This window comes from Microtus pennsylvanicus, chromosome 21, assembly GCF_037038515.1.
Source record: "Microtus pennsylvanicus isolate mMicPen1 chromosome 21, mMicPen1.hap1, whole genome shotgun sequence".
Taxonomy (NCBI): domain Eukaryota; kingdom Metazoa; phylum Chordata; class Mammalia; order Rodentia; family Cricetidae; genus Microtus; species Microtus pennsylvanicus.
The window spans coordinates 18,995,708-19,021,951 of NC_134599.1; the positions used below are offsets into that span (position 1 = coordinate 18,995,708).

Here is a 26,244-nt window from a genome sequence, read left to right on the forward strand (position 1 = left end):
CAGTCTGCGTGGAAATCCCACACATACAGTGACAGTGCATGCTGACTGGAAAGCAGCAAGGGGTGTGTGTGTGTGTGTGAAGTGTGCACTTCTGGGAGACACAGGCCAAGGTCAGAGACCATGTGGGCAGTGACCACGTGATGATCTGGAGTTGTCAGTCTTCCCAGGGGACTGTCCTATCACTAGGAGCAAGCAGTACTACAGAGTACCTGGGCTGAGACACCGCTTACAGTGACCTACATTCATTGGCTCTAATTATATTTTGCATTAGCTGTTGGACTTTGCACTTGTTGCAGTGATGTGGCAGGGAGGGGACAAGGTGCAGGGGGCAGGGTGGGAGAAAGGTCTAAGATGGGAGTAATGACCACACAGATGCTGGCTTCAGGCTTCACTGTCAGTCCTACAGCACCTACATGGTGGATTGGTGGGAACCTACCCTTGAGAGCAGTGACGATAGTGGAAGCCAGATCCCTGGCTGGGAGAACACACCCGAAAGAAGCCACCTGTCGGTATCTAGCAAGTGACAGCAACCACACATCTGAACTTCCTACTGGGGCAATCTCTAGAGCAAATCCTTAGGCCCTGCCACTAGGGGATGTCCATGCAGGTGGGCAGATGTGACAGGAGCCCCATCAACAATTCTGAATCCTGCCAGACTCAGACAGGACAGGAAAAATGGCAGGAAGGTGTGGGGAAGATGCATCCCTTTGCCCCTGGCTTTTGTTTAGTCTTGACTTAGTTATCTGTCCTGATTTATGGTGTGTTATCGTAAAGCCATGGTTCTGGAGGACAGAGATTTAGCTTGTGAACTGCATTCTTGAAATGAGAGTGTTAGGCCAGATTCTAGGGCTTAAGCATTTACGTAAAGAAAGGCAATCCGCACATAAGGATCTTACAGAGCTTCCAGGCCAAATATAATGTTGCATTTCATCACACTAGCATGATAATCCATAAGTGTTGCTGTGCGTGTGTGTGTGCATGTGTGTGATACAGAATGCACTTCCAACGACTCCAGAATAGAAGGCACACGAGCACCCATCATTCTGAGGCAGAGATGCAGAGATGGGAGGAGAGACACCTCGGTCCTGTCTTCCAAATTGAAAGAGGACATCTGTAGCTACTGCCCCCCTCTCACGCCAGCACAATGGGAAAAACAGATCAAAAATAGAAGTGATATATGCAACTATTAACAGAGGCAAAACTGAATATAGCAGCATGCAGCAGCACTGACGTAGAGGCTGTCTCGAGTGGCCGGTGTGCCAACCAATAGCCACTCTCCTTCATCTGTATCACGCCTGATGTCTGAGAGTGGAGGAGGGGACAAGTGACAAACCTGCGAACCCACAGCAGACTGGAACGTTCTGCTGACAGGAAGCGAAGGGACTGTTTGCTGGGGAGAATCTCACCCCAGGGATCCCTCACCCCACCAGGGAACTTATTTATCTTCTTAAACTGGCCAAACAGTTGTGGCTCAGGCAAGAATATTGGCGGTGAGGCTGCGGGATGAGAAGAGACAACACAGCAGAAAAAAGATGAGGGGGTGGCCAGGGGGATGGCCGAGTCTGTAACACTTGCCACGCATACAGCATGAATCACTGTTCCCTCTAGTGTTCGTCTATATCCAGATGTATGGATATACTACAAGCTGTTTGTCCACTTATATGCTGGAGGACACTGGGCATTTCCAAGTGTGGGTGTAATACTACCTGGAATATCTCAGACATCTATGTTCATTTCTCTTGGGTAGCTACTAGAAGTAGCATTGCTGGTGACTTGTGGACTCTCTGTTTAGCTTTTTGACATACTTTCAGACTATTCTCCAAAGTGAATGCTTTATCTCAAGCTCCTGTCACCAATGTACAAGAATTCTAATTTCTCTAATCTAGATCATACTTGTTACTAACAGGGCTTGGTTACAGATATTCTAGTGAGTATAGTCTCATTGTATTGTTTTTAAAACATCTATCGTTATATTATGTATATGAATTTTTCCTGCATGTATGTATGTATGCAAGTGTATCATGGATGTGCCTGGTGCCCATGGAGGCCAGAGGAGGACATCAGATCCCCTGAGACTGGAGTGGATGGTTGTGAGCTGCCACGTGAGTGCTGGAGCAGAACCTGGATCCTTTACAAGAATGCCAGCGGTCTTCGCTGCTGCTGCTGAGCCATCCCTTCACCGCTGCTGTTTTCAAAATCAAAGCCATGCATTTGTAATTAAACACATGAAGTGTAAGTGTATACGATCCGCTCCTCTTCACTCCTCATTTTCTATGAGGAAAATCCTTTCAGTTCTTTTGTTAGTTCTGTTATTTATCTCGAATTTCTGGTAACATGTTTGTTCTGTCATTTTAAAATCAGTTTTAGATAATGTTTCTTAACATCCACATATGGGAGATGAACATTTAGTGTATGTATACCAAATATGCACTCATTTTTTTTATCTTTCTTTCTTTTTTTTTTTGGTTTTTTGAGACAGGGTTTCTCTGCAGTTTTGAAGCCTGTCCTGGAACTAGCTCTTGTAGACCAGGCTGACCTCAAACTCAGAGAAATCCACCTGCCTCTGCCTCCCAAGTGCTGGAATTAAAGGCTTAAAGGCGTGTGCTACCACCGCCCGGCTATCTTTTCATTTTCACAATATAATCACAATCCTGATTTTGTTGTTGTTGGTTGTGATTGTTCAATCAGTCATTTTGGACCTCTTGCATGTAAGACAAGCTAAAGTTGTTTCTTAACAAAAAAAGACCATAGTAATTTTTTTTTTGAGACAGGGTTTCTCTGTGTAGCCCTGGCTGTCTGGAACTCACTCTGTAGACCAAGCTGGCCTCGAACTCACAGAGATCTGCCTGCCTCTGCCTGGGAGTAAAGGTGTGTACCACCATCACCTGGCTAGCTCTTCTGAATTCTAATATTACACAATTTTTGTTTCCCTCGTTAGGCAATCATGAACCATTTTCCCAGCACGTCCCTGTCATCTCCCCTGTCAGCTGTGACTTGCTATTTCACACTCTTTCCTGAACACAGTGCTTTCTTGCCAAAGCTCCTGTGTGGAAACGTGAGCACCTTTGGAGCCACGGCTCCGCTACTTACTAGAGGGTAAAATGCGGGTGGCAACACGTCTGCTTCATGTAATGTTTGCAAGGATCCGAGGAGATACATGTAGGGGACACAGAAGCCTGCAAGGATGTCTGCGGTTAGCATCTGAAGGATCTCGGCACTTGCACACCCATGTTTATTGCTGCAGTTTTCAAGATATACAGGACACAGACAAACAGATGAAGGGAATGTGGTGCAGACACACAATGGACAGAATGCAGGCAGAAAGAGGGATGAAACCATGCTGGCGGCAGGAAAATGGATATGACTGCAGATCATGTTAAGCAAAACAAACCAGACTCAGACGGTGGGAAGTAGAGTGATGAAACGTGTAATAAGAAAGCAAACGAAAGGGCGGACTGCGGGAAAAGAGTCCAGCAGGAGCATGGAGTGTGTGTGGGAGGAGAGTTCATGAGAACAAAGTATACTGCGACTGTGTGACACACGTGTGTGAAGATGCTGTGTGACACGCGTGTAAAGATGCTGTGTGACACGTGTGTGACACATGTGTGAAGATGCTGTGTGACATGTGTAAAGATGTTGTGTGACATGTGTAAAGATGTTGTGTGACATGTGTAAAGATGTTGTGTGACATGCGTGTGAAGATGCTGTGTGACATGTGTGAAGATGCTGTGTGACATGTGTGAAGATGCTGTGTGACACGCGTGTGAAGATGCTGTGTGACATGTGTGAAGATGCTGTGTGACACGCGTGTGAAGATGCTGTGTGACACGCGTGTGAAGATGCTGTGTGACATGCGTGTGAAGATGCTGTGTGACACGCGTGTGAAGATGCTGTGTGGCATGTGTGAAGATGCTGTGTGACACGCGTGTAAAGATGCTGTGTGACACGCGTGTGAAGATGCTGTGTGGCATGTGTGAAGATGTTGTGTGACACGCGTGTAAAGATGCTGTGTGACACGTGTGTGAAGATGCTGTGTGACACGTGTGTGAAGATGCTGTGTGACATGTGTGAAGATGCTGTGTGACACGCGTGTGAAGATCCTGTGTGACACGTGTGTGAAGATGCTGTGTGACACGTGTGTGAAGATGTTGTGTGACACGCGTGTGAAGATGCTGTGTGACACGCGTGTGAAGATCCTGTGTGACACGCGTGTGAAGATCCTGTGTGACACGCGTGTGAAGATGCTGTGTGACACGCGTGTGAAGATGTTGTGTGACACGCGTGTGAAGATGCTGTGTGACACGTGTGTGAAGATGCTGTGTGACACGTGTGTGAAGAGCTGTGTGACATGTGTGAAGATGTTGTGTGACATGTGTGAAGATGTTGTGTGACATGTGTGAAGATGTTGTGTGACACGCGTGTGAAGAGCTGTGTGACATGTGTGAAGATGCTGTGTGACTATGACACATGTGTATAAAGATGCTGTGTGACATGTGTGTGTAAAGATGCCGTGTGATGTGTGTGAAGATGCTGTAATGAAACCTATTACCTTCTGTACTAATCTGAAGATTAAACAAAAGAAAGCAAAACAAAGAATGTCACCCAGTGTAGTAATATGGAGCGGCGGCGCTGCGTCCCCAACACCCCAGCCGCCTGCTCGGCTAGCTTATGCCCTGAAATAATTACACAGACACTGTATTCTTTTAATCACTGCTTGGCCCTTAGCTCTAGCCCTTACTGGCTAATTCTGATATCCCAATCAACCCATCTCTAATAATCTGTGAGCACCGGTCTTACCGGGAAAGATTCAGCATGTCTGACCTGGCGGCTTGCTTCATTGCGTGCGTCTTCCCGGGAGCAGGGAGCATGGCGTCTCTGCTGAGGCGTCTGCTCCCGAGAGGAGAGCTGTCGAGTCTGACCTCACTTCCTCTTCCTCCCAGCGTTTTGTTCTGTTTACTCCTCCCACCTATCTCCTAACCAATGAGAGCCAAGTAGTTTCTTTTTATTTAACCAATGACCTTCCTCCATCAACCCAGTGAGCCTTGTTTGGTGTGGGAGGTCTTTCTGTCTATGAATAAAATTTGAGCCTATGGCAGGGAAGAACAGAACTAGGCTGGATGCTGGGAGGAAGAAAGGTGGAGTCAGGGAGACACCATGGAGCCGCTGGAGACAGACACTGGATATTTTACCTGGTAAACCACTGCTACGTGGCGATACACTAATTGATAGGAATGGGTTAAATTAAGATGTAAGAGTTAGTTAATAAGAAGCTAGAGCTAATGGGCCAAGCAGTGTTTTAATTAATATGGTTTCTGTGTGATTATTTTGGTTCAAGGTGTCTGGAACAAACAAGCAGCCTCTTCCAACACTTGTTAACCAGTGAACCTTGTAACCAGTGAGCCTTGTAACCAGTGAGCCTTGTTAACCAATGAGCCTCATAACCAGTGAGCCTTGTAACCAGTTAACCTTGTTAACCAGTAAGCCTTATTAACCAGTGAGCCTTGTTAACCAGTGAGCTTTGTTAACCAGAAAGCGTTGTAACCAGTGAGCCTTGCCATTCCTGCCACCAAGCAGGTCATAAGACATGGCTGTGTTTACTTCTGTAGTTTTAGCTCCAGCCTTCTTCTTCATATGTTCCTGGCATCCAGAGCATGGCTGCCACATAACAGGTGGTCAGCAAATATTTATTTACTGAACAAATGTATATAGGAAATACAGCAATATATTCTGGATATATTACTGAATGAATTCATATAGGAAATAGCAATATTTTTCGTTATGGAAAAGTTGGTGACATGAAGTCTCCCAGTGACGGTTCTCCTGCCTGGCTGTCTTCTGTCACACCCCGTCTAGGTCTTACCTTCTCATCTCAGCCTTCAGAAAGGGCACCTTTGCTATTAGATGATTTCCAAGTGGTAACACGATTTAGAGTGGAAAGGGTTCTTCAAGCTTGGACCTACCGTGGTATCCACAGCCTTGACTGCTTCTGTGGGAATGTGCTTTGGAACAGGCTCTGTCTGCGACAGTGTCACGCATCCTGAAGCTCCTAAGGTAATGACCACGACCTGGCAGCCCCGTTCTAGGAGAACCAATGCAGCCTTCCCAGCCTCGGTCGGGTTACTCACTGCGAGGCCCGTTAAAATCTCAGCCTGAAGACACAAGAAAAGAAACCGTGGTCAGAATAAAGCAACTGAGATCTACTGCAGATTTGCCCTTTTCAAAAATGTGTCTCAGTGGTTGAGGGCACTTGTTTCGCTGGCGGAGGACTGGGGTTTAGTTCCCAGCTCCCTCATGGTGGCTTGCGATCACTTGTAACTCCAGCTCCAGAGGATCCAGCTCCCTCATCTGGCCTGAACACGCATATATGCAGGTAAAACACTCATATGCATTAATAAATCTAAAAGTATTTTTTAAATTCTTGGAACAACTGGGGAAACTAATGTGATTTGTGTGTTAGATGACAATACAGAATTGGTGATAATCTTACACGTGACAAGAGTGTCAGGGTCCTTAGGAGATGCAGACTAAAATAGTTAGGGGTACGGTGCATTATCTACACCTCACTTTCACCCCAAACAAAATATTTGTTTTTACTTTTCAATAAAAACAAAAAAGAAATACGCACTGGGGGTGGGAGAATACAGCAGTGTGGGCACTCAGTGACTGCTGCATTGCTCTCTCAGCTCTTCTGGGGTAGAAGGACAAATGCAATCTCTGAAAGGAAGCAGGAATGTGGAGAAGCGGGGAGCAACGGCTACAGGGACTGCACAGATGCCGCGTCTGTGAACACGGGCACCTACAGATGCCATTCCCGCACCTGTGAACACGGGCACCTACGGATGCCATTCCCGCACCTGTGAACACGGGCACCTATGGATGCCATTCCCGCACCTGTGAACACGGGCACCTAAGGATGCCATTCCCGCACCTGTGAACACGGGCACCTAAGGATGCCATTCCCGCACCTGTGAACACGGGCACCTACGGATGCCATTCCCGCACCTGTGAACACGGGCACCTACGGATGCCACTCCCGCACCTGTGAACACGGGCACCTATAGATGCCATTCCCGCACCTGTGAACACGGGCACCAATAGATGCCATTCCCGCACCTGTGAACACGGGCACCAATAGATGCCACTCCTGCACCTGTGAACACGGGCACCTATAGATGCCACTCCCGCACCTGTGAACACGGGCACCAATAGATGCCACTCCCGCACCTGTGAACACGGGCACCTATAGATGCCACTCCCGCACCTGTGAACACGGGCACCTATAGATGCCATTCCCGCACCTGTGAACACGGGCACCTACGGATGCCATTCCCGCACCTGTGAACACGGGCACCTATAGATGCCACTCCCGCACCTGTGAACACGGGCACCAATAGATGCCATTCCCGCACCTGTGAACACGGGCACCTATAGATGCCATTCCCGCACCTGTGAACACGGGCACCTACGGATGCCACTCCCGCACCTGTGAACACGGGCACCTATAGATGCCATTCCCGCACCTGTGAACACGGGCACCTATAGATGTCACTCCAGCACCTGTGAACACGGGCACCAATAGATGCCATTCCCGCACATGTGAACACGGGCACCTATAGATGCCACTCCCGCACCTGTGAACACGGGCACCTACGGATGCCACTCCCGCACCTGTGAACACGGGCACCTATAGATGCCACTCCCGCACCTGTGAACACGGGCACCTATGGATGCCCCTCCCGCACCTGTGAACACGGGCACCTATAGATGCCATTCCCGCACCTGTGAACACGGGCACCTATAGATGCCACTCCCGCACCTGTGAACACGGGCACCTATGGATGCCACTCCCGCACCTGTGAACAGGGGCACCTAAGGATGCCATTCCCGCACCTGTGAACACGGGCACCTATAGATGCCATTCCCGCACCTGTGAACACGGGCACCTATAGATGCCATTCCCGCACCTGTGAACACGGGCACCTATAGATGCCACTCCCCAGCCTCTCCTGGCCTGGTGTCCCTCTCACGCTGCTGCAGACCACTGAAAGCAGAAAAGCCCTCTGTGACCTTAGGGTTTGCGCAGGCTCAGTATTTCTCCTGGAACAGACAAGCATTTCGGACTGAAACAGGGCTGAGAGGTGCCCCTCTGCTTGTGACCTGCGCAGTTAAAAAAGCACTTAAGGAAGCAGATGGTACTTTTTGACTCAGTGTGTCTAACTGAATTTTCTTTTCCATATGACCACTTAACCATACACTATGTAAGACTGCATGTATGCCCATGTTGCTGTGAATGTGCCCAAATGAAACCCATTTGTTATACGAAAGCAAAAGTATGCCGCTAGGCTGCCGAGGTGGCTCAGTGGGGAAGGCACTTGCCACTAAGCCTAATGACCTGAGTTCAATTCTTAGGACTCATCTGGTTGAGGGAGAATGCCGACTCCGCTGAACACATGTCATGGCATGTGAGCATGCATGCACATGCACACAATACAATGTATAAGACACTTTTAAAGTTTATAACCAAATTATGTCTTTTCTGAATTACAGTTTAATCATATGCTATATCTTCCTAAGAATGGGACTACATCTCACTTTTATTTGCTCTGAGCATGCCCAAATGAATTCTTTGTTGTATAAGACCCATTCCTCGAGTGTCTGCTCATTCTGTGATCCCAACAGCAAAGGTTTCTTCTCTTGGCCAGGTATCTTCTCTTCCTGTCTTCTGGATGCTCCCTTTCAGCCTGGATTTGCTGTACTCTGGGACCATCTTCCAATTTTAAGTATTTACTTAATTTTTATGTGTATGTGTGTGTGCCTGAGTGTTATGTCTGTGTACCAAGTGTGTTTAGGAGCCTAAGGAGGCCAGATTAGAACACTGGATCTCCTGAACCTTGAGTTAAAGATGGTTGTGAGCTAACAGGTCAGTGCTGGAATCAGAACCTGAGGCCATTATCTTTTTTTTGTAATGATTTATTTTTATTATATGTGCACCGGTATTTTGCATGAATGTATGTCTGTGTGAGGGCGTCTGATCCCCTGGAGATAGAGTTATAGGCAGTTGTGAGCTGCCACGTAGGTGCTGGGCATTGAACCCAGGTCCTCTGGAAGAATAGTCAGTACTCTTAACCACTGAGCCATCTCTTCAGACCCGGACCCTTTATCTTAAAAAAGAAGTTTTGTGTTAATCTGTTTTCCCGGGACCACTTCTGTTTGCTAAATTCACTGATCTATTTTTGAAACACTCACTGGTTTCTTCTTAAAAAAACAAAACAAAACAAAACAAAAAAACAACTCTGAAATTGGGGCTAGAAAAATGGCTCATCAGTTAAGAGCACTGACTGCTCTTCTAGAGGTCTTGAGTTTAATTCCCAGCAACCCCATGGTGACTCACAACCATCTACGATGAGAGCTGGTGCCCTCTTCTGATATAAAGTTGTACACGCAGATAGAGGAACACACGCATACACACACACACTAAATAAATCTTTAAAAATGTGTTTAAAAACATTGAAATCTCTGTTAACAACCCTTCTACCCCGTGTATGTTCATGTGTGTGTGTGTTTGTAGAAGCCCAGGCTACAAAGACAAGTCATGTGTAAGTGTTCTGACCCATTCTGCTCCAGGAAACACTAGTACCAACTATCACACATACGGATGAAGAATCCTTCAGCCTTTGAAGTTTCCGACTCTTGCCATAGGCACTACAGAGAGAGAATGAGCCAAGCTGTTCCTTATCCGAATTCACCATGCATGGAAACTGGGAATGGCGATATCACTGCTGCTTTGGGGAATGTGCTATACAGCAATAGTAAGTATATAGACAAGGACAGGATATAATAAGACAGATGCTGTGTCCTAATGGAATTGGTAATTTAATGGAGGAGATACATTAGCTGGGTAAACAATTGGGACTGTGAAAACGGTCTGAAGAATAAATGCAGTGTCTTTTCACTACCTACCAGGGAAATCTAAGCCAGTTTGGTGGTTGAGAGCAATGTAATCTCTTATTGTGAAATGGCTACTACCTCCCACAATTCCCTTTTCCTAGCCCAATGCCTAGCCATGGTGGTTGCTCAAAAATGTTGCATAATCTATGGCGGTTAGAATTAGTTTCCATGCAGCAGCCTTCTTTAGCTTGTGTCCTGATGTTGTCAAGAGAGCGGGTTAAGAGAGCCTAGACCTTCATTTAGCCTTAGCGCCAAAGGAAACACAAGCTTTATCTATTGTCTTTCCCTTCTCTCTGTGCCTGTCGCATTTGCCAAACTGTGTAAGAGAATCTGCATCTCAACATGAGAGAGAATTCCAGTCGAAGGCTGTCTTTCTATAAAAATGGCGATTTAGCCGGGCAGTGGTGGCACATGCCTTTAATCACAGCAGTTGGAGGCAGAGATGGAGTTTCGGTGAGTTTGAGGCCAGCCTGGTCTACAAAGTGAGTTCCAGTACAGGCTCCAAAGCTGCAGAGAAAACCTGTCTCGAAAAACCAACCAACCAACCAAACAAACAAACAAACAAAACCCCCAACAACAACAACAATAAAAAACAAAAAAAGGTGACTGGTCTCATTCCTAGCAGTCTATAAACGAGCAGATTAGATCACTACACGACAGGTATGTTGTGTGGACGTGTACATGTTAACCCTGCAATGAGACACTGCTTCCTTCAGTAGCAGCCTCAGTGGGAGCCTGTGTCTCTCCACCGTGCTGTCACGTGATCTGTACACGAGAAGGTAGCAGCCGTTCAAGGAGTTGTGTACTAATTACAGCGGCCAGATAAACTACAAGGGCAGTAAAATTTGATTTGCAGAACGACAAATAGTCTTGTATGTTTGTTCACCAATTATTGAGATTCAAATGTCATGGGGCATCTTGTATTTTTTATTTGTTCAACTTGGCAACTTCAATATTAAAGAGTCCAGAAAAATATGAAATAACTAAAATGAAAACGAGGTATCAATAGTGTGGGGCAGGAGGGCGCTAACACGACCAGAGGCTTAGTCAGTGTCAGGTTCAGTCAGGCATGGAACCGAATCCTTTATGGCCACCCACGGCTTGCTTAATTATTTCCTGTCCTCCACGCCCCAATAAACTGAAAAATCTCTTTTTACTGAATTTACATGTGCTCAAACTGATACGGTTAGTCCTGCCTCTTTGTCTATCCCATTGCCCGAAAGCCTGTCAATCTTTACCTCGCTCTCATTGCAGCAGAAGATACTGGAGAGGGCATAGAACTGGGGGTCCAGGTCAGCAACGGCAGGAGCGGGGTTGAACAATGTTTTCACTGCAAAGGAAGGGGAAAGGGGCTCAATAGTTATCATTTAAAAATATTAGTTTAGTCCTTATACATATCTTTAAGGTTAGATGTAAAGGAATGGGTTTCAGTAAGCATTTTCATGCCATCTTGACAAGGTGTCCGTACAGACATTGAGAGAAATCTGCCACCATTTCTGCATTCACCAGCTTAAACATCTATTAAACTACAGATAAGAGAGGGTCAAGACTTCAGCCTCTATGAGAGCCTAGTATCAATTCCTTCGTATTTCCATTCCTCTGTTTTTTACTTCAGCATGTCAGCTTCGAGGGCAAGCATCACATTTGCAACGAACATGATGATATAGTTCAGGTGCGGGCAACAAAAACATTGAAGTAAAAGTCTGGCATGAGAAGACATGCATGAGCCGGGCGATGGTGGCGCACGCCTTTAATCCCAGCACTCGGGAGGCAGAGGCAGGCGGATCTCTGTGAGTTCGAGACCAGCCTGGTCTACAGAGCTAGTTCCAGGACAGGCTCCAAAGCCACAGAGAAACCCTGTCTCGAAAAAGCAAAAAAAAAAAAAAAAAGAGAAGACATGCATGACTGCAGATGGGAAGGGGGCATTTTGTAGGTTAATTTAGGTGCTTATCTGTGGGGCTCGTCCACAAATTCACTTTTTAAAATTTATTTATTTTTGTTTTATGTGCTTTGGTGTTTTGCCTGCACATATGTCTGTGTGAGGGTGTCAGATCTTGGAGTTACAGACAGTTGTGAGCTGTCATGTGGGTGCTGGGGATTGAACCCTGGTCCTTTGGAAGAGAAGCTAGTGCTCTTAACCACTGAGTCATCTCTCCACCCCCCATAAACTCATTTTAAGGGGAAGAAAAAGTGATGACAGGAAAGAAACAGCAAAGAATTCGAAATTTTCTTGATATTAATAGTAGGTAGGAAACTAGTGTACATGTATGTATTTTGGGTAGCCATGTATGCCTCCACAATAGATTAAAATTACCAACATACACACACACACACACACACACGCACGCACGCACGCACGCACGCACGCACGCACGATCTTCCATTCTTGGCTTCCAGGACCTAACTGGAAACAGGACAAGATTGAGAAAGGAGGGAAATTTCACTCACAGACTAAGCACTAGCTCAGACCAGACTACTCCAAGGGAAGGGTGGATGAGGAGAGCAGAGTAGAGAAGGGAGAATGTTACAGCCATTGTCACACGGACAGAAGGCTTTTCAGAGGGGGAAGTAAAGCTTCGAGAGGAGGCCAACGCTGGACGTCACACTCATCCTCTTAGATGAGGTCAGGCTGGGTCCTAACCAAGAGTTCTTTGGCTTTGATTTTAGGGCTTGATCCTCTTTAAAATAGCAACATATCTAGACCACAGATCTATCCATTGCAACACATTCCACCCATGCATGATATATTACATTTTGGTTTGAAATTCTGTGAATTCTTTTAAAGGCTTAAAAAAATTCCATTTGCAAAAATCTCCCACTTTGGGATAAAACAGCTAGACCGGCTTTTCTTCTCCCAAACTGGATCCATTGGCTCACGTGGGAAATCATCCTACCTGTCTAGTCGTAGGTAAAACCCTTCAGCCGCAGTTCTTAGAGACTGCTCCAGAACAGCGATTAGGAATTTGTTCGCACAATAGCAGACCTGTTCAGATGTAGGGTTTCTAGGCTCCACTTCCAGCCCACGGAATCAGAATCTCTGGGGGTATGATCAGGGAACCTGCATATTCATAAGTTCTCCAGGTGGCTCTCACATAGCTTGGCGGTGACACATCCCACTGTCCTGGGGAGATGCTAATCGACTCATAACCGATGGAGGTGATTCACTGCACAACCCTGTGTGTACAGCCTGTTTCTGTACCTTCCTAGTCTCACTTAACAGCTGGGTCCATCAGTGGTTTCGGCTAGTATAGGCTAACAGTATTGCCACATTTTTTCTGTTATTTTAGACTTAACAATGTCCTCCCACATAAATTCTGCTTTCTTTTCCTGCTCAGATTTTTGTACAGTGCAATTGTATAGCTTAAATTAGAAAATGCATATTAAAGCCCCATGTGAACTATAAAGTGTTGTCCAGATATAAAAGATTATTACTGTTATTATACTGTCCTTTGCACACAGCTGACGCCCCCGCCTGTCCACCCCTTCTGCTCAAGTGTGGAGCCCACCACCAACCTCTCAGTGGGTTCTCATATCTCTTAGGGCTTAGAGATGCCCATTCTACAAGAAGGTCCTTTGTGCCCAGCATTCAAATGTCGTCAGCTTTTAGATTTCCTGGATAGAACTGGGGTAGTGTGAATGGGAATGGTCCCCTTAGCCTCATATGTTTGAATACTTGGTCCCCAGCTGATGGAACTATTTGGGAAGGATTAGGAGGTGTGGCACTGTTGGAGCAGGTGTGGCACTGGGTGTGGGCTGTGAAGTTTCAAAAGCCCCGCCATTCCCAGTTAGCTCTCTTTGCCTCATGCCTGTGTCCAAGATGTGAGCTTCCAGCTATTGCTCCAGTACCATGCCTGTCTGTCTGCCGCTGTGCTCTCTCAGCTACTGCTCCAGTACCATGTCTGTCTGTCTGCCGCTGTGCTCTCTCAGCTATGGCTCCAGTACCATGTCTGTCTGTCTGCCGCTGTGCTCTCTCAGCTATCGCTCCAGTACCATGTCTGTCTGTCTGCCGCTGTGCTCTCTCTTCCAGCTACTGCTCCAGTACCATGTCTGTCTGTCTGCCGCTGTGCTCTCTCTTCCAGCTATTGCTCCAGTACCATGTCTGTCTGTCTGCCGCTGTGCTCTCTCAGCTACTGCTCCAGTACCATGTCTGTCTGTCTGCCGCTGTGCTCTCTCAGCTACTGCTCCAGTACCATGTCTGTCTGTCTGCCGCTGTGCTCTCTCTTCCAGCTACTGCTCCAGTACCATGTCTGTCTGTCTCCCGCTGTGCTCTCTCAGCTACTGCTCCAGTACCATGTCTGTCTGTCTGCCGCTGTGCTCTCTCAGCTACTGCTCCAGTACCATGTCTGTCTGTCTGCCGCTGTGCTCTCTCTTCCAGCTACTGCTCCAGTACCATGTCTGTCTGTCTGCCGCTGTGCTCTCTCAGCTATTGCTCCAGTACCATGTCTGTCTGTCTGCCGCTGTGCTCTCTCTTCCAGCTATTGCTCCAGTACCATGTCTGTCTGTCTGCCGCTGTGCTCTCTCAGCTACTGCTCCAGTACCATGTCTGTCTGTCTGCTACTGTGCTCTCTCTTCCAGCTATTGCTCCAGTACCATGTCTGTCTGTCTGCCGCTGTGCTCTCTCTTCCAGCTACTGCTCCAGTACCATGTCTGTCTGTCTGCCGCTGTGCTCTCTCAGCTACTGCTCCAGTACCATGTCTGTCTGTCTGCCGCTGTGCTCTCTCAGCTACTGCTCCAGTACCATGTCTGTCTGTCTGCCGCTGTGCTCTCTCAGCTACTGCTCCAGTACCATGTCTGTCTGTCTGCCGCTGTGCTCTCTCTTCCAGCTATCGCTCCAGTACCATGTCTGTCTGTCTGCTACTGTGCTCTCTCTTCCAGCTACTGCTCCAGTACCATGTCTGTCTGTCTGCCGCTGTGCTCTCTCTTCCAGCTACTGCTCCAGTACCATGTCCGTCTGTCTGCCGCTGTGCTCTCTCTTCCAGCTACTGCTCCAGTACCATGTCTGTCTGTCTGCCGCTGTGCTCTCTCTTCCAGCTACTGCTCCAGTACCATGTCTGTCTGTCTGCCGCTGTGCTCTCTCTTCCAGCTACTGCTCCAGTACCATGTCTGTCTGTCTGCCGCTGTGCTCTCTCAGCTACTGCTCCAGTACCATGTCTGTCTGTCTGCCGCTGTGCTCTCTCAGCTACTGCTCCAGTACCATGTCTGTCTGTCTGCCGCTGTGCTCTCTTCCAGCTATTGCTCCAGTACCATGTCTGTCTGTCTGCCGCTGTGCTCTCTCAGCTACTGCTCCAGTACCATGTCTGTCTGTCTGCCGCTGTGCTCTCTCAGCTACTGCTCCAGTACCATGTCTGTCTGTCTGCCGCTGTGCTCTCTTCCAGCTATTGCTCCAGTACCATGTCTGTCTGTCTGCCGCTGTGCTCTCTCAGCTACTGCTCCAGTACCATGTCTGTCTGTCTGCCGCTGTGCTCTCTCAGCTACTGCTCCAGTACCATGTCTGTCTGTCTGCCGCTGTGCTCTCTCTTCCAGCTACTGCTCCAGTACCATGTCTGTCTGTCTGCCGCTGTGCTCTCTTCCAGCTACTGCTCCAGTACCATGTCTGTCTGTCTGCCGCTGTGCTCTCTCTTCCAGCTATTGCTCCAGTACCATGTCTGTCTGTCTGCCGCTGTGCTCTCTCAGCTATTGCTCCAGTACCATGTCTGTCTGTCTGCCGCTGTGCTCTCTCAGCTACTGCTCCAGTACCATGTCTGTCTGTCTGCCGCTGTGCTCTCTCTTCCAGCTACTGCTCCAGTACCATGTCTGTCTGTCTGCCGCTGTGCTCTCTCAGCTATTGCTCCAGTACCATGTCTGTCTGTCTCCCGCTGTGCTCTCTCTTCCAGCTACTGCTCCAGTACCATGTCTGTCTGTCTGCCGCTGTGCTCTCTTCCAGCTATTGCTCCAGTACCATGTCTGTCTGTCTGCCGCTGTGCTCTCTCAGCTACTGCTCCAGTACCATGTCTGTCTGTCTGCCGCTGTGCTCTCTCAGCTACTGCTCCAGTACCATGTCTGTCTGTCTGCCGCTGTGCTCTCTCTTCCAGCTACTGCTCCAGTACCATGTCTGTCTGTCTGCCGCTGTGCTCTCTCTTCCAGCTACTGCTCCAGTACCATGTCTGTCTGTCTGCCGCTGTGCTCTCTTCCAGCTACTGCTCCAGTACCATGTCTGTCTGTCTGCCGCTGTGCTCTCTCTTCCAGCTATTGCTCCAGTACCATGTCTGTCTGTCTGCCGCTGTGCTCTCTCAGCTATTGCTCCAGTACCATGTCTGTCTGTCTGCCGCTGTGCTCTCTCTTCCAGCTACTGCTCCAGTACCATGTCTGTCTGTCTGCCGCTGTGCTCTCTCAGCTACTGCTCCAGTACCATGTCTGTCTGTCTGCCGCTGTGCTCTCTCTTCCAGCTACTGCTCCAGTACCATGTCTGTCTGTCTGCCGCTGTGCTCTCTCAGCTATTGCTCCAGTACCATGTCTGTCTGTCTGCCGCTGTGCTCTCTCAGCTACTGTTCCAGTACCATGTCTGTCTGTCTGCCGCTGTGCTCTCTCAGCTACTGCTCCAGTACCATGTCTGTCTGTCTGCCGCTGTGCTCTCTCAGCTACTGCTCCAGTACCATGTCTGTCTGTCTGCCGCTGTGCTCTCTCAGCTACTGCTCCAGTACCATGTCTGTCTGTCTGCCGCTGTGCTCTCTCAGCTATTGCTCCAGTACCATGTCTGTCTGTCTGCCGCTGTGCTCTCTCAGCTACTGCTCCAGTACCATGTCTGTCTGTCTGCCGCTGTGCTCTCTCTCAGCTACTGCTCCAGTACCATGTCTGTCTGTCTGCCGCTGTGCTCTCTCAGCTACTGTTCCAGTACCATGTCTGTCTGTCTGCCGCTGTGCTCTCTCAGCTACTGTTCCAGTACCATGTCTGTCTGTCTGCCGCTGTGCTCTCTCAGCTACTGTTCCAGTACCATGTCTGTCTGTCTGCCGCTGTGCTCTCTCTCAGCTACTGCTCCAGTACCATGTCTGTCTGTCTGCCGCTGTGCTCTCTCTCAGCTACTGCTCCAGTACCATGTCTGTCTGTCTGCCGCTGTGCTCTCTCTCAGCTACTGCTCCAGTACCATGTCTGTCTGTCTGCCGCTGTGCTCTCTCTTCCAGCTACTGCTCCAGTACCATGTCTGTCTGTCTGCCGCTGTGCTCTCTCTCAGCTACTGCTCCAGTACCATGTCTGTCTGTCTGCCGCTGTGCTCTCTCAGCTACTGCTCCAGTACCATGTCTGTCTGTCTGCCGCTGTGCTCTCTCAGCTATTGCTCCAGTACCATGTCTGTCTGTCTGCCGCTGTGCTCTCTCTCAGCTACTGCTCCAGTACCATGTCTGTCTGTCTGCCGCTGTGCTCTCTCAGCTACTGCTCCAGTACCATGTCTGTCTGTCTGCTACTGTGCTCTCTCTCAGCTACTGCTCCAGTACCATGTCTGTCTGTCTGCCGCTGTGCTCTCTCAGCTACTGCTCCAGTACCATGTCTGTCTGTCTGCCGCTGTGCTCTCTCTTCCAGCTACTGCTCCAGTACCATGTCTGTCTGTCTGCCGCTGTGCTCTCTCTTCCAGCTACTGCTCCAGTACCATGTCTGTCTGTCTGCCGCTGTGCTCTCTCAGCTACTGCTCCAGTACCATGTCTGTCTGTCTGCCGCTGTGCTCTCTCAGCTACTGCTCCAGTACCATGTCTGTCTGTCTGCCGCTGTGCTCTCTCAGCTACTGCTCCAGTACCATGTCTGTCTGTCTGCCGCTGTGCTCTCTCAGCTACTGCTCCAGTACCATGTCTGTCTGTCTGCCGCTATGCTCTCTCAGCTACTGTTCCAGTACCATGTCTGTCTGTCTGCCGCTGTGCTCTCTCAGCTACTGCTCCAGTACCATGTCTGTCTGTCTGCCGCTGTGCTCTCTCAGCTACTGCTCCAGTACCATGTCTGTCTGTCTGCCGCTGTGCTCTCTCAGCTACTGCTCCAGTACCATGTCTGTCTGTCTGCCGCTGTGCTCTCTCAGCTACTGCTCCAGTACCATGTCTGTCTGTCTGCCGCTGTGCTCTCTGCCATGCACACTAACCCCCAAACCCGTAAGCCCCAAATGGACTCTTTCTTTTGTAAGTTGCTGTCTTGGTCAGCATTCTATTGCTATGAAGAGACACCATGACTATGGCAACTCTTATAAAGTAAAGCATTTAACTGGAGTTTGCTTACAGTTTCAGAGGTTTAGTCCATTGCTATCATGGTGGTGAGTATGGTGGCATGCAGCCAGACGTGGTGCTGGGGAAGTAGTTAAGAGTTCTCCATACAGATCTACAGGCAACGAGAAGAAAGAGCCACTGGGCCTGGCTTGAATTTCAGAAACCTCAAAGCATACCTTGAGTGGCACACTTCCTCCAACAAGGCCATGTCTCCTAATCCTTTCAAATAGTGCCACTCCCTAATAACTAAGCATCCCCATCTCTGAGTCTGTGGGGCCATTTTTTATTAAACTACCGCAGTTGCTTTGATCATGGTATCTGATTACAGCCATAGACAAGCAATCAATACAAGCACATTGTTCTCTCTTCCCCCAAACATCAGATGAATGCCTTGTTCAGCCAGCATGGTCCTCAAGCCTGCATCCTCGAGCATTTGAGCACAGGTGCTACATCAAGTCACCAGTAACAAAGATGCAGAACGAAGCCATTCTTAGAGAAGTTCCTTTTTGGTTCCTTGTGCATACTCACCTTACAGAAGGTGACAGGCACACAAGTCAGCAGTATGGTGATGCTCGTGCTTGCAGGAGAAAAACAAAGGGAATTCTACATGTCTATCTGAAGAGTTGGCTGAGAAAAGCTGAATTGGCAGGTCTCAGTCGATTCCCTGGACTGGCCGTTCTAAGTCGATTCCCTGGACTGGCTGGCCTCAGTCGATTCCTGGACTGGCTGGCCTCAGTCGATTCCTGGACTGGCTGGTCTCAGTCAATTCCCTGGACTGGCTGGCCTCAGTCGATTCACTGGTTCTCTTTTGTCCTTGGTCCACCTGATAAATACTCTTGGAGTGGGGCAATGGTCTGTATCCTGTCAATTATATTTTAAATAAACACTGGTTGGTCAGTAGCCAGGCAGGAAGTATAGATGGAACAACCAGACAGGAAGTAGAGGCGGGTCAATGAGAACAGGAGAATTCTGGGAAGAATAAGGAAGTTCCATCTGCAGTGCTGATCCAGCCACAGAAGAAGCCTGAGTGACTGCCTCGCCGAATAAGGTATCGAGTCATGTGGCTAGCATAAACAAGAATAATGGGCTAATATATGTTATAAGAGTTAATAAGAAGCCTGAGCTAGTGGGCCAATCAGTTTATAACTAATGTAGACCTCTGTGTGATTTCTGTGAGACTTAACGACTGTGGGAACCGGGCAGGACAGAAAACTCAGTCAACATACTCTAAAGCTGCTAAAACGAATGGTGTCATCTTTGCTTTGTCAGAGAAATATTTCTATACTTTATAACCAAAAAGAAGTCAGTCTTGTGGCATTCCTTCCAAGATGAAACAAGCAAAGCTACATGTGCATATGCTCGTACAGAAGAGGAAGAGTCTGAGAGGTTGCTCACTAAACCATGAATGATTAGTTGCAAAGACTGCTGGGAAGAAGTCTGACTGCAGATTCTGTGTTATACTTCAGGGAAAGACCTCATTCTCTGAACATGCATCCTGTCTTCTACCAGTGACGAAATGACAATCAGTTTAGTAGTGAGGGACAGTGGAAAACAAGTTTGGATACAAATGACATGCCATCAACAAGGTCTCAACAATTGTGGAAGCTAAATGATGCCATTATATGGGCTTACTAGGCTATTCTCTCTGTCTTATTATACTTGGAATTTTCTATAATGAAAACAAATGTTAAAGAAAATTACATTGCGTTTTAAGCATCAATGACTGGAATGAGGGACTCTTTAAATTAATTACCATAAATATTGCATAAAATCAAGCAAATCTTATTTGCCTGTCTTTCCCTGGGGAAGAGCATTCTTTCCAACTGCTCCTGGGTATGTAAGCATGGTCAGTGTCTGATGTGTGGTTTAGAGGACCTAAGCTTAGGGCACGGGTGAAGATGCTGCTAGGAAATCACTCTTTCGGCTTCTCCTGCTATAAATAAACAGAAACCCTTTACCAGGATGAAGGAACATGAGGAACTAGTAGACACAGGTAGTCAGAGAGAAGTACAAATTTATCACACCCAAGATGGAAAAGATGATGTCACTCTGGGACCAGGCAAAACCAGAGAACAACTTGGAGCTGCAGAGAGGGTGACAGGACACAGCAGTAATTATCACCCGTTACAGAGGGAGATGCACTAACCCTCTGGTTATCTTAACCACACACCAGCGGCTGGCACGGTAATGCTGACGAGGAGGTGGTGAGCCTAGAGAAACAGCTGGCAGGCTGGGAAATGGGGCAGAAGATCTTAACACTGCCAGGGAAGAGTGGATGGCCAGCTAAGAATGCCCTGAGAGCCAGGTGGTGGCACACGCCTTTAATCCCAGCACTTGGGAGGCAGAGGCAGGTGGATCTCTGTGAGTTCCAGGTCAGTCTGGTCTACAGAGTGAGTTCCAGGACAGCCAGAGCTGCACAGAGAAACCCTGTCTCAGAAAAAACAAAAAAATCAGAATTCAGGAGAGCTGACCAGAAAAAGTATACAAACATCAGGGATCAGAAATTAGCATTGATAAAGAGGAAAAATTTAGGGTTCTCGTTTATAAGAATTTTACATATGTTTAAAAAATTTGTTCTGGTGCTGGGCGGTGGTGGCACACGCCTTTAATCCCAGCAATGGGGAGGTAGATACAGGCGGATCTCTGAGTTTGAGGCCAGCCTGGTCTAAAGAGTGAGTTCCAGGACAGGCTCCAAAGCTACAGAGAAACCCTGTCTCAACAAACAAACAAACAAAGAATGCCCTGAGATTCAGGGGAACAGGGAACTAAAGTTAACCCAAGCAAAGAAACTGTGAGGAGAGTGGGACCCCAACACTGGCTTGGCTGTCCCTTCACTGGAGCTCCTTTTTGGGGGACTTGAGCTGTAAAATAGCTCCAAGTTTAGCCCACATGTGGGACAATGTTATTGCAAAAGTCTGCATGGCCAGCCAAGAGCTTCAGTTTGCCAAATGGAAAAGGGCTAAAGTGGCATTAAAAGACACTTTGTATCATACCTAGGACTTAATCTTGGCTATCTTACAATCTCAATTATTTATAATTGTCCCTGTAACGTTCCATTTGCTTTGAAATGGATATAAAGACCAGACCCAACACGAACAGTTTCGCCACCAGCAGCCCCAGTATCAGCTTCTCCAGCAGGTCCGCCTACCTGCACTGTGACCCGGGGTGAGCCGATTTTGTTGTTTCTTTGTCTCGACATTGTTAGTGCTGTGTCTAAAAGCAATTCTTTCATCTGGGTAAAACCCAGTTTTGAGACAGTGTGGTCAACACAGGACTTTCTCTCGGCATTTTAACAACTGTAGGTCATCTTGTTATATAATATGTAGAATCCAAATTTGCTACTTGTAAGGGGTAATAATGAATTCAGATGACAAAGAAGCACCCCATTGCCCCGTGGGAACTGGTCACTAGTGCTGCCTGTTGGGCTCTGTGACCAGTCCGTGGCGATAGCAGTGATCGGGAGAGTGTTCAACCTTTGAACAGCAGAGGCATTGGCGGGGGGTGGGGGGGTGGGGGGTGGGGAGGTGGGGGGTGGGGAGCGACTGGGAGGAGCAAGCAGCTGACTTTCAACTGAGGCTCCCTATTTGCTACTATTTGCTAAGTGATTCATTGGGAAGTCAATACCATTCTTCATGATCCTGAAACTAGTGTTCTCTTTTCATCCTTACATTCTTGTCTCACTGGAGCTGAAGATGTACTAAACACACCCACAAATTAGCACACTCACTCTCTCTAAACACACCCACAAATTCACACACTCACTCTCTCTAAACACACCCACAAATTCGCACACTCACTCTCTCTAAACACACCCACAAATTACCACACTCACTCTCTCTAAACACACCCACAAATTACCACACTCACTCTCTCTCACCCGCCCCACCCCCAGTTCACAGTGCAGAATCTAAGCTGCACCTGGCTGGTACCTACCAAATAAGGGCAGCTGACTGAGGTCTAGAGAAAGCTGCCCGCCTGGAGGAGCGCTAGGCAGAGGTGAGTGGGCGTGCTCCAGGGGGCATACGGCCACTATTACAATGCGTGGACTTTACTGCTCTGTAGATGCTCTTCTCAAGGGCTGAGCTCCTCAACACCAGGACCACGTGGCAGTTTCTAAAGTGGGGTCTAGGGGACAGCTGCTTTTTTTTTTGTGGAACCTGAAATCCTGTTGTCCCTTCTCATTAGAAGTGGGAGATTGTAGATGCCCCTCGTCTGAAGAATGAATAAAGAAAATGTGGTACATTTACATAATGGTAAAATATAATGATGTCTTGAAACCTGCAGGCAAATGGATGGATCTAGAAAAAACCATATTGAGAGTGAGGTAACCCAGACCCAGAAAGACAAATATAATATGTACTCACTCATAAGTGGCTTTCAGACATAAAGAAAAACCAACCTACAGTCCACTATCCCAGAGAACCTAGACAATGAAGAGAACCCTAAGAGAGACATACATGGAACTGCATAGGAAGGAGAAAAAGACAAGATCTCCTGAGTAAATTGGGAACATGGGGGTCATGGGAGAGAATAGAAGGGGAGGAGGAAGGGAGAAGAAGGAAGAAAAATGTTTAGCTCAGTAAAAACAATAAAAAAATGTGCACAAAAATAGAAGTGGGAGGTAGGGGCTGGAGAGATGGCTCAGTGGTTAAGAGCATTGATTGCTCTTCCAGAGGACCCGGGTTCAGTTCCCAGCACCCACGTGGAGCTCACACCTGTCTGACTCCAGGTCTGACATCCTCACACATATTTGCAGGCAAAAGACTGATGCAAATAAAATGAAAATAAACAAGTTATTAAAAAAAAGAAGCAGGAGATTGACTGAGCTAAGCATTAACCTCCTGAGTCCTAGCTCCTTCATTCTTCATCTGAGAGAACTATGTAGCTGAAGATAACGTTGAAGTTTTGATTCTCCTGCCTCAGTCTCCCAGATGTTAGCATTCTAAGCATGCACCAGCACGCTCAGCTTGTAGGGTTTCCTAGAACCAAATTATTACAAAGAGCTTTATAACTTACAAACTGTAAACTCCATGTAAGCTCAAGCTACCAGCACTTCTAGTCTTATGGAGTAGCTGCCTTTATCGTGCTTTGACTCTACACGGATTCAGCTATACAAGGGCAACATCAACAAGGCCAAAAATATTAAATGGAAAAACTCAGACATTACAGTTCATAAGTTTCACACCATTCTGAGCCATGCAGTCCATCCTCAGGCCATCCTGACCCAGCCCCGCCCCCAGGATGTCAATCATCCTACCACCGGGTATATACGGCCTCTATCGTTAGCCACATAGGTGGACTGTTCAGGTATGGAAGTGCTTGTGTTCAGGGAACCCTTATTTTATTAACAGTGGCTCCAAAGTACAAGAGTAGCGAGGATGGAATTCGGGTACATAGAGTCACACGGTGCTTTCTTCCCGTGAAAACATCAGGCAGGCGAGCAGAGTGGCCCACAGTGTCCACTTTACCTGCTTAGAATGAGTACAAGGCACATTTGGGCTTTGTATTTGAGATGGGGTCTCACGTTAGCTCAAGCTGATCCTTAACTTGCTATGTGGATGACCTGAACTTAAAAAAATACTTTCAAAAGTCACATTTATTCCTTTATTGTGTGCACTCATGGACACACATGCACACTCTTACAACAGAGCACACGTGGAGGTCGGAGGACGACTGTGGGCTATATTTGCTTCCACTGTGTGGGTCCTGGAGACAGAACTCAGGTCACGAGACAGGGCCCTAAGTGACCCATCTCACTGACCTGCCCTGGAACTCCTGATCCTCTTGCCACCACCTCCTAGGTTCTGGGATGACAGGTGTGCACTGCCACGCTCGGGAATCCAAGAGCGATTCGCGCGTGCTAGGAAGCAGTCTCCAGCTTGGCTACCTCCGGCTCCGGAGACTGCTCGCCACGAGCATTGGACTCATCCGTGACACTTTGAGAAGATGGAACCAAATGAATTTTGGCTTCGGATTCTTTCTGACAGCTTTGAGTCCATTAAAAATACAGTAAATGTCAGTGAGAATTTGCCACAGTATCTTGTTTTGCCAAGAGGAAAATTTGTTAAATCAGTATAAACACTTTAAAATTCTCCACAAAAATCATCTCAGAGATTGAGTTTCCTTTAAAGAAGGAACTGGACGGATTGATTGATTGTGGGGGAGGGGTGTGTGCACACGCCAAGGTATTCAGGTGGAGCTCAGAGGAGAGCTTGCAGGAGCTGACTTTTCCTTCCGCCATGTAGTTCCCAGGGGTTAATCTCACGCTGTCAAGCTTAGTGGCCAGTGTCTATACCCATTAAACCATCTAGCCAGTCCTCAGTGACTTAGATCCCACTTATTGTCATACAGAACATGAAATGCTTCAGGAGAAATCATGCACACAACGTACACGCACACACAACATACACACACACACACACATGTACCCCATACACATACGCTCTGCTCCCTATGGCCAGGTAAGTGCCTGATACCCTGCGGTGCCTGATTCCTACCGCCTGTACATACTATGCTACTGTCTTCATCTTTATTTCACATCTTGCTGGGAAGTTTTATTAGGGAAAGTCATTGCCATTTTCTCTCTATTTTACTCTTCTTTTTTAAATTTAAATTTATTTATTAAAAAACTATCTTTTTCTCATTTTACATACCAATTCCAGTTCCCTCTCCCTCCCCTCCTCCCACTCTCTCCCTATCCACTCCTCAGAGAGAGTAAGACTTCCCATAGGAAGTCACCAAAGTCTAGTACATCGCTTTCAGGCAGGACCAAGGCTCTCCCCACTATATCTAGCCTGAGCAAGGTATCCCTCCAAAGAGAATGGGTCCCAAAAAGCCAGTACAAGTAGTAGGGATAAATTCTAGTCTCACTGCCAGTGGCCCCACAGTCTGCCCCAGCCATAAAATTGCCACTCACATTCAGAGGGCCTAGTTTGGTTCTATGCTGGCTCCCTTGCTGGAGTCAGTGGGCTCCCATTAGTTCAGGTAAGCTGTTTCAATGGGTATCCCCATCAGGGTCTTGACCCCTTTGCTCATATTCTTGCTCTTCCCTCTCTTCAACTGGACTCTGGGAGCTCAACCCAGGGCTCCGCTGTGGATCTCTGCCTCTGCTTCCATCAGTTGTTGGATGAAGTTCTATGATGATATTTAAGGTAGTCATCATTCTGACTACAGGGTAAGGCCAGTTCAGGCACCCTCTCCACTATTGCTTAGGGTCTAAGCTGGGTTCATCCTGTGGATTCCTGGGAATTTCTCTAGAGCCAGGTTTCTTGCTAGCCCCATAATGGCTCCCTCAATCAAGGTATCTCTTTCCTTGCTCGCCAGCTCTATTGCCACAAAACCAAACATTATCATAATAGCAGCTACTTTTTGTCTTGAGCAGACGGTGATACATCAAGGTATTATCTTATTATTTTTGAGACTCAGGCTCAGGGTCTGGCTCAGGCTGGCTTCCAGCTCCCCATGTAGCCCAGGCTGACCTTAAATGCACGGTCTTCCTGCCCCAACCTCTTGAGTGCTGGAATTCCAGGTGTGTCCACCACACTAAACTATTCCAATTCCAATTCAGAGAGAAAAATGGGTAGGAGAGAAGAAAATTGGGACTTTCAAGTATGACATCATGCCTGGCATCATCTCTTAATTCATTCTATTCATAGACCAAGCCCAAAGGACACATTTCTATCTATCTTTTACAAACAGGTCCCGAAAAATTAGCTAATTTTGCTAAGACCCCAAACCTGACAAAGGGTACAAATGAGATACTTTCTCTCCTAGGCCATGAAGGGAAAAAAAAAGAAACAAACTACCTAGATTAAAAATATATGCTCATGCAGTATTTGTTGGGAGGTGAAAAGAGGGAGAAGAGAGAAACCCAAGCTTGCTAACTCCCGAGGAGGGCCTCAGCATACAGCGCTGACTAACTGGGTCGGATTGAACATGTTCAAAGTTGAAGTAAAACAAAATTCAGATAATAGACACTGGCAACATAGCAGCCATTACATACAAATAATCTATTGTATACTGAAAAGAGATAGAATTTTAGAAAAAGGAGAAATAATGGATCTTTGTTTTAGTGTTTTTT

General features: G+C 47.5%; 1 protein-coding gene across 4 annotated transcripts in view; it reads right to left on the reverse strand.

The window, feature by feature from the left end:
- The window catches only part of Rbks (ribokinase), a 91,484-nt gene that overhangs the window by 24,119 nt on the left and 41,121 nt on the right, over positions 1-26,244 (reverse strand). For all 4 annotated transcript variants that reach the window (XM_075955032.1, XM_075955033.1, XM_075955030.1 and 1 more), the window contains 2 exons: positions 11,187-11,278; positions 5,961-6,149 (listed from right to left, as the gene is read on the reverse strand). In XM_075955032.1, the coding sequence (XP_075811147.1) occupies positions 5,961-6,149; positions 11,187-11,278 (281 nt within the window). The remainder of the gene's footprint in view (positions 1-5,960; positions 6,150-11,186; positions 11,279-26,244) is intronic.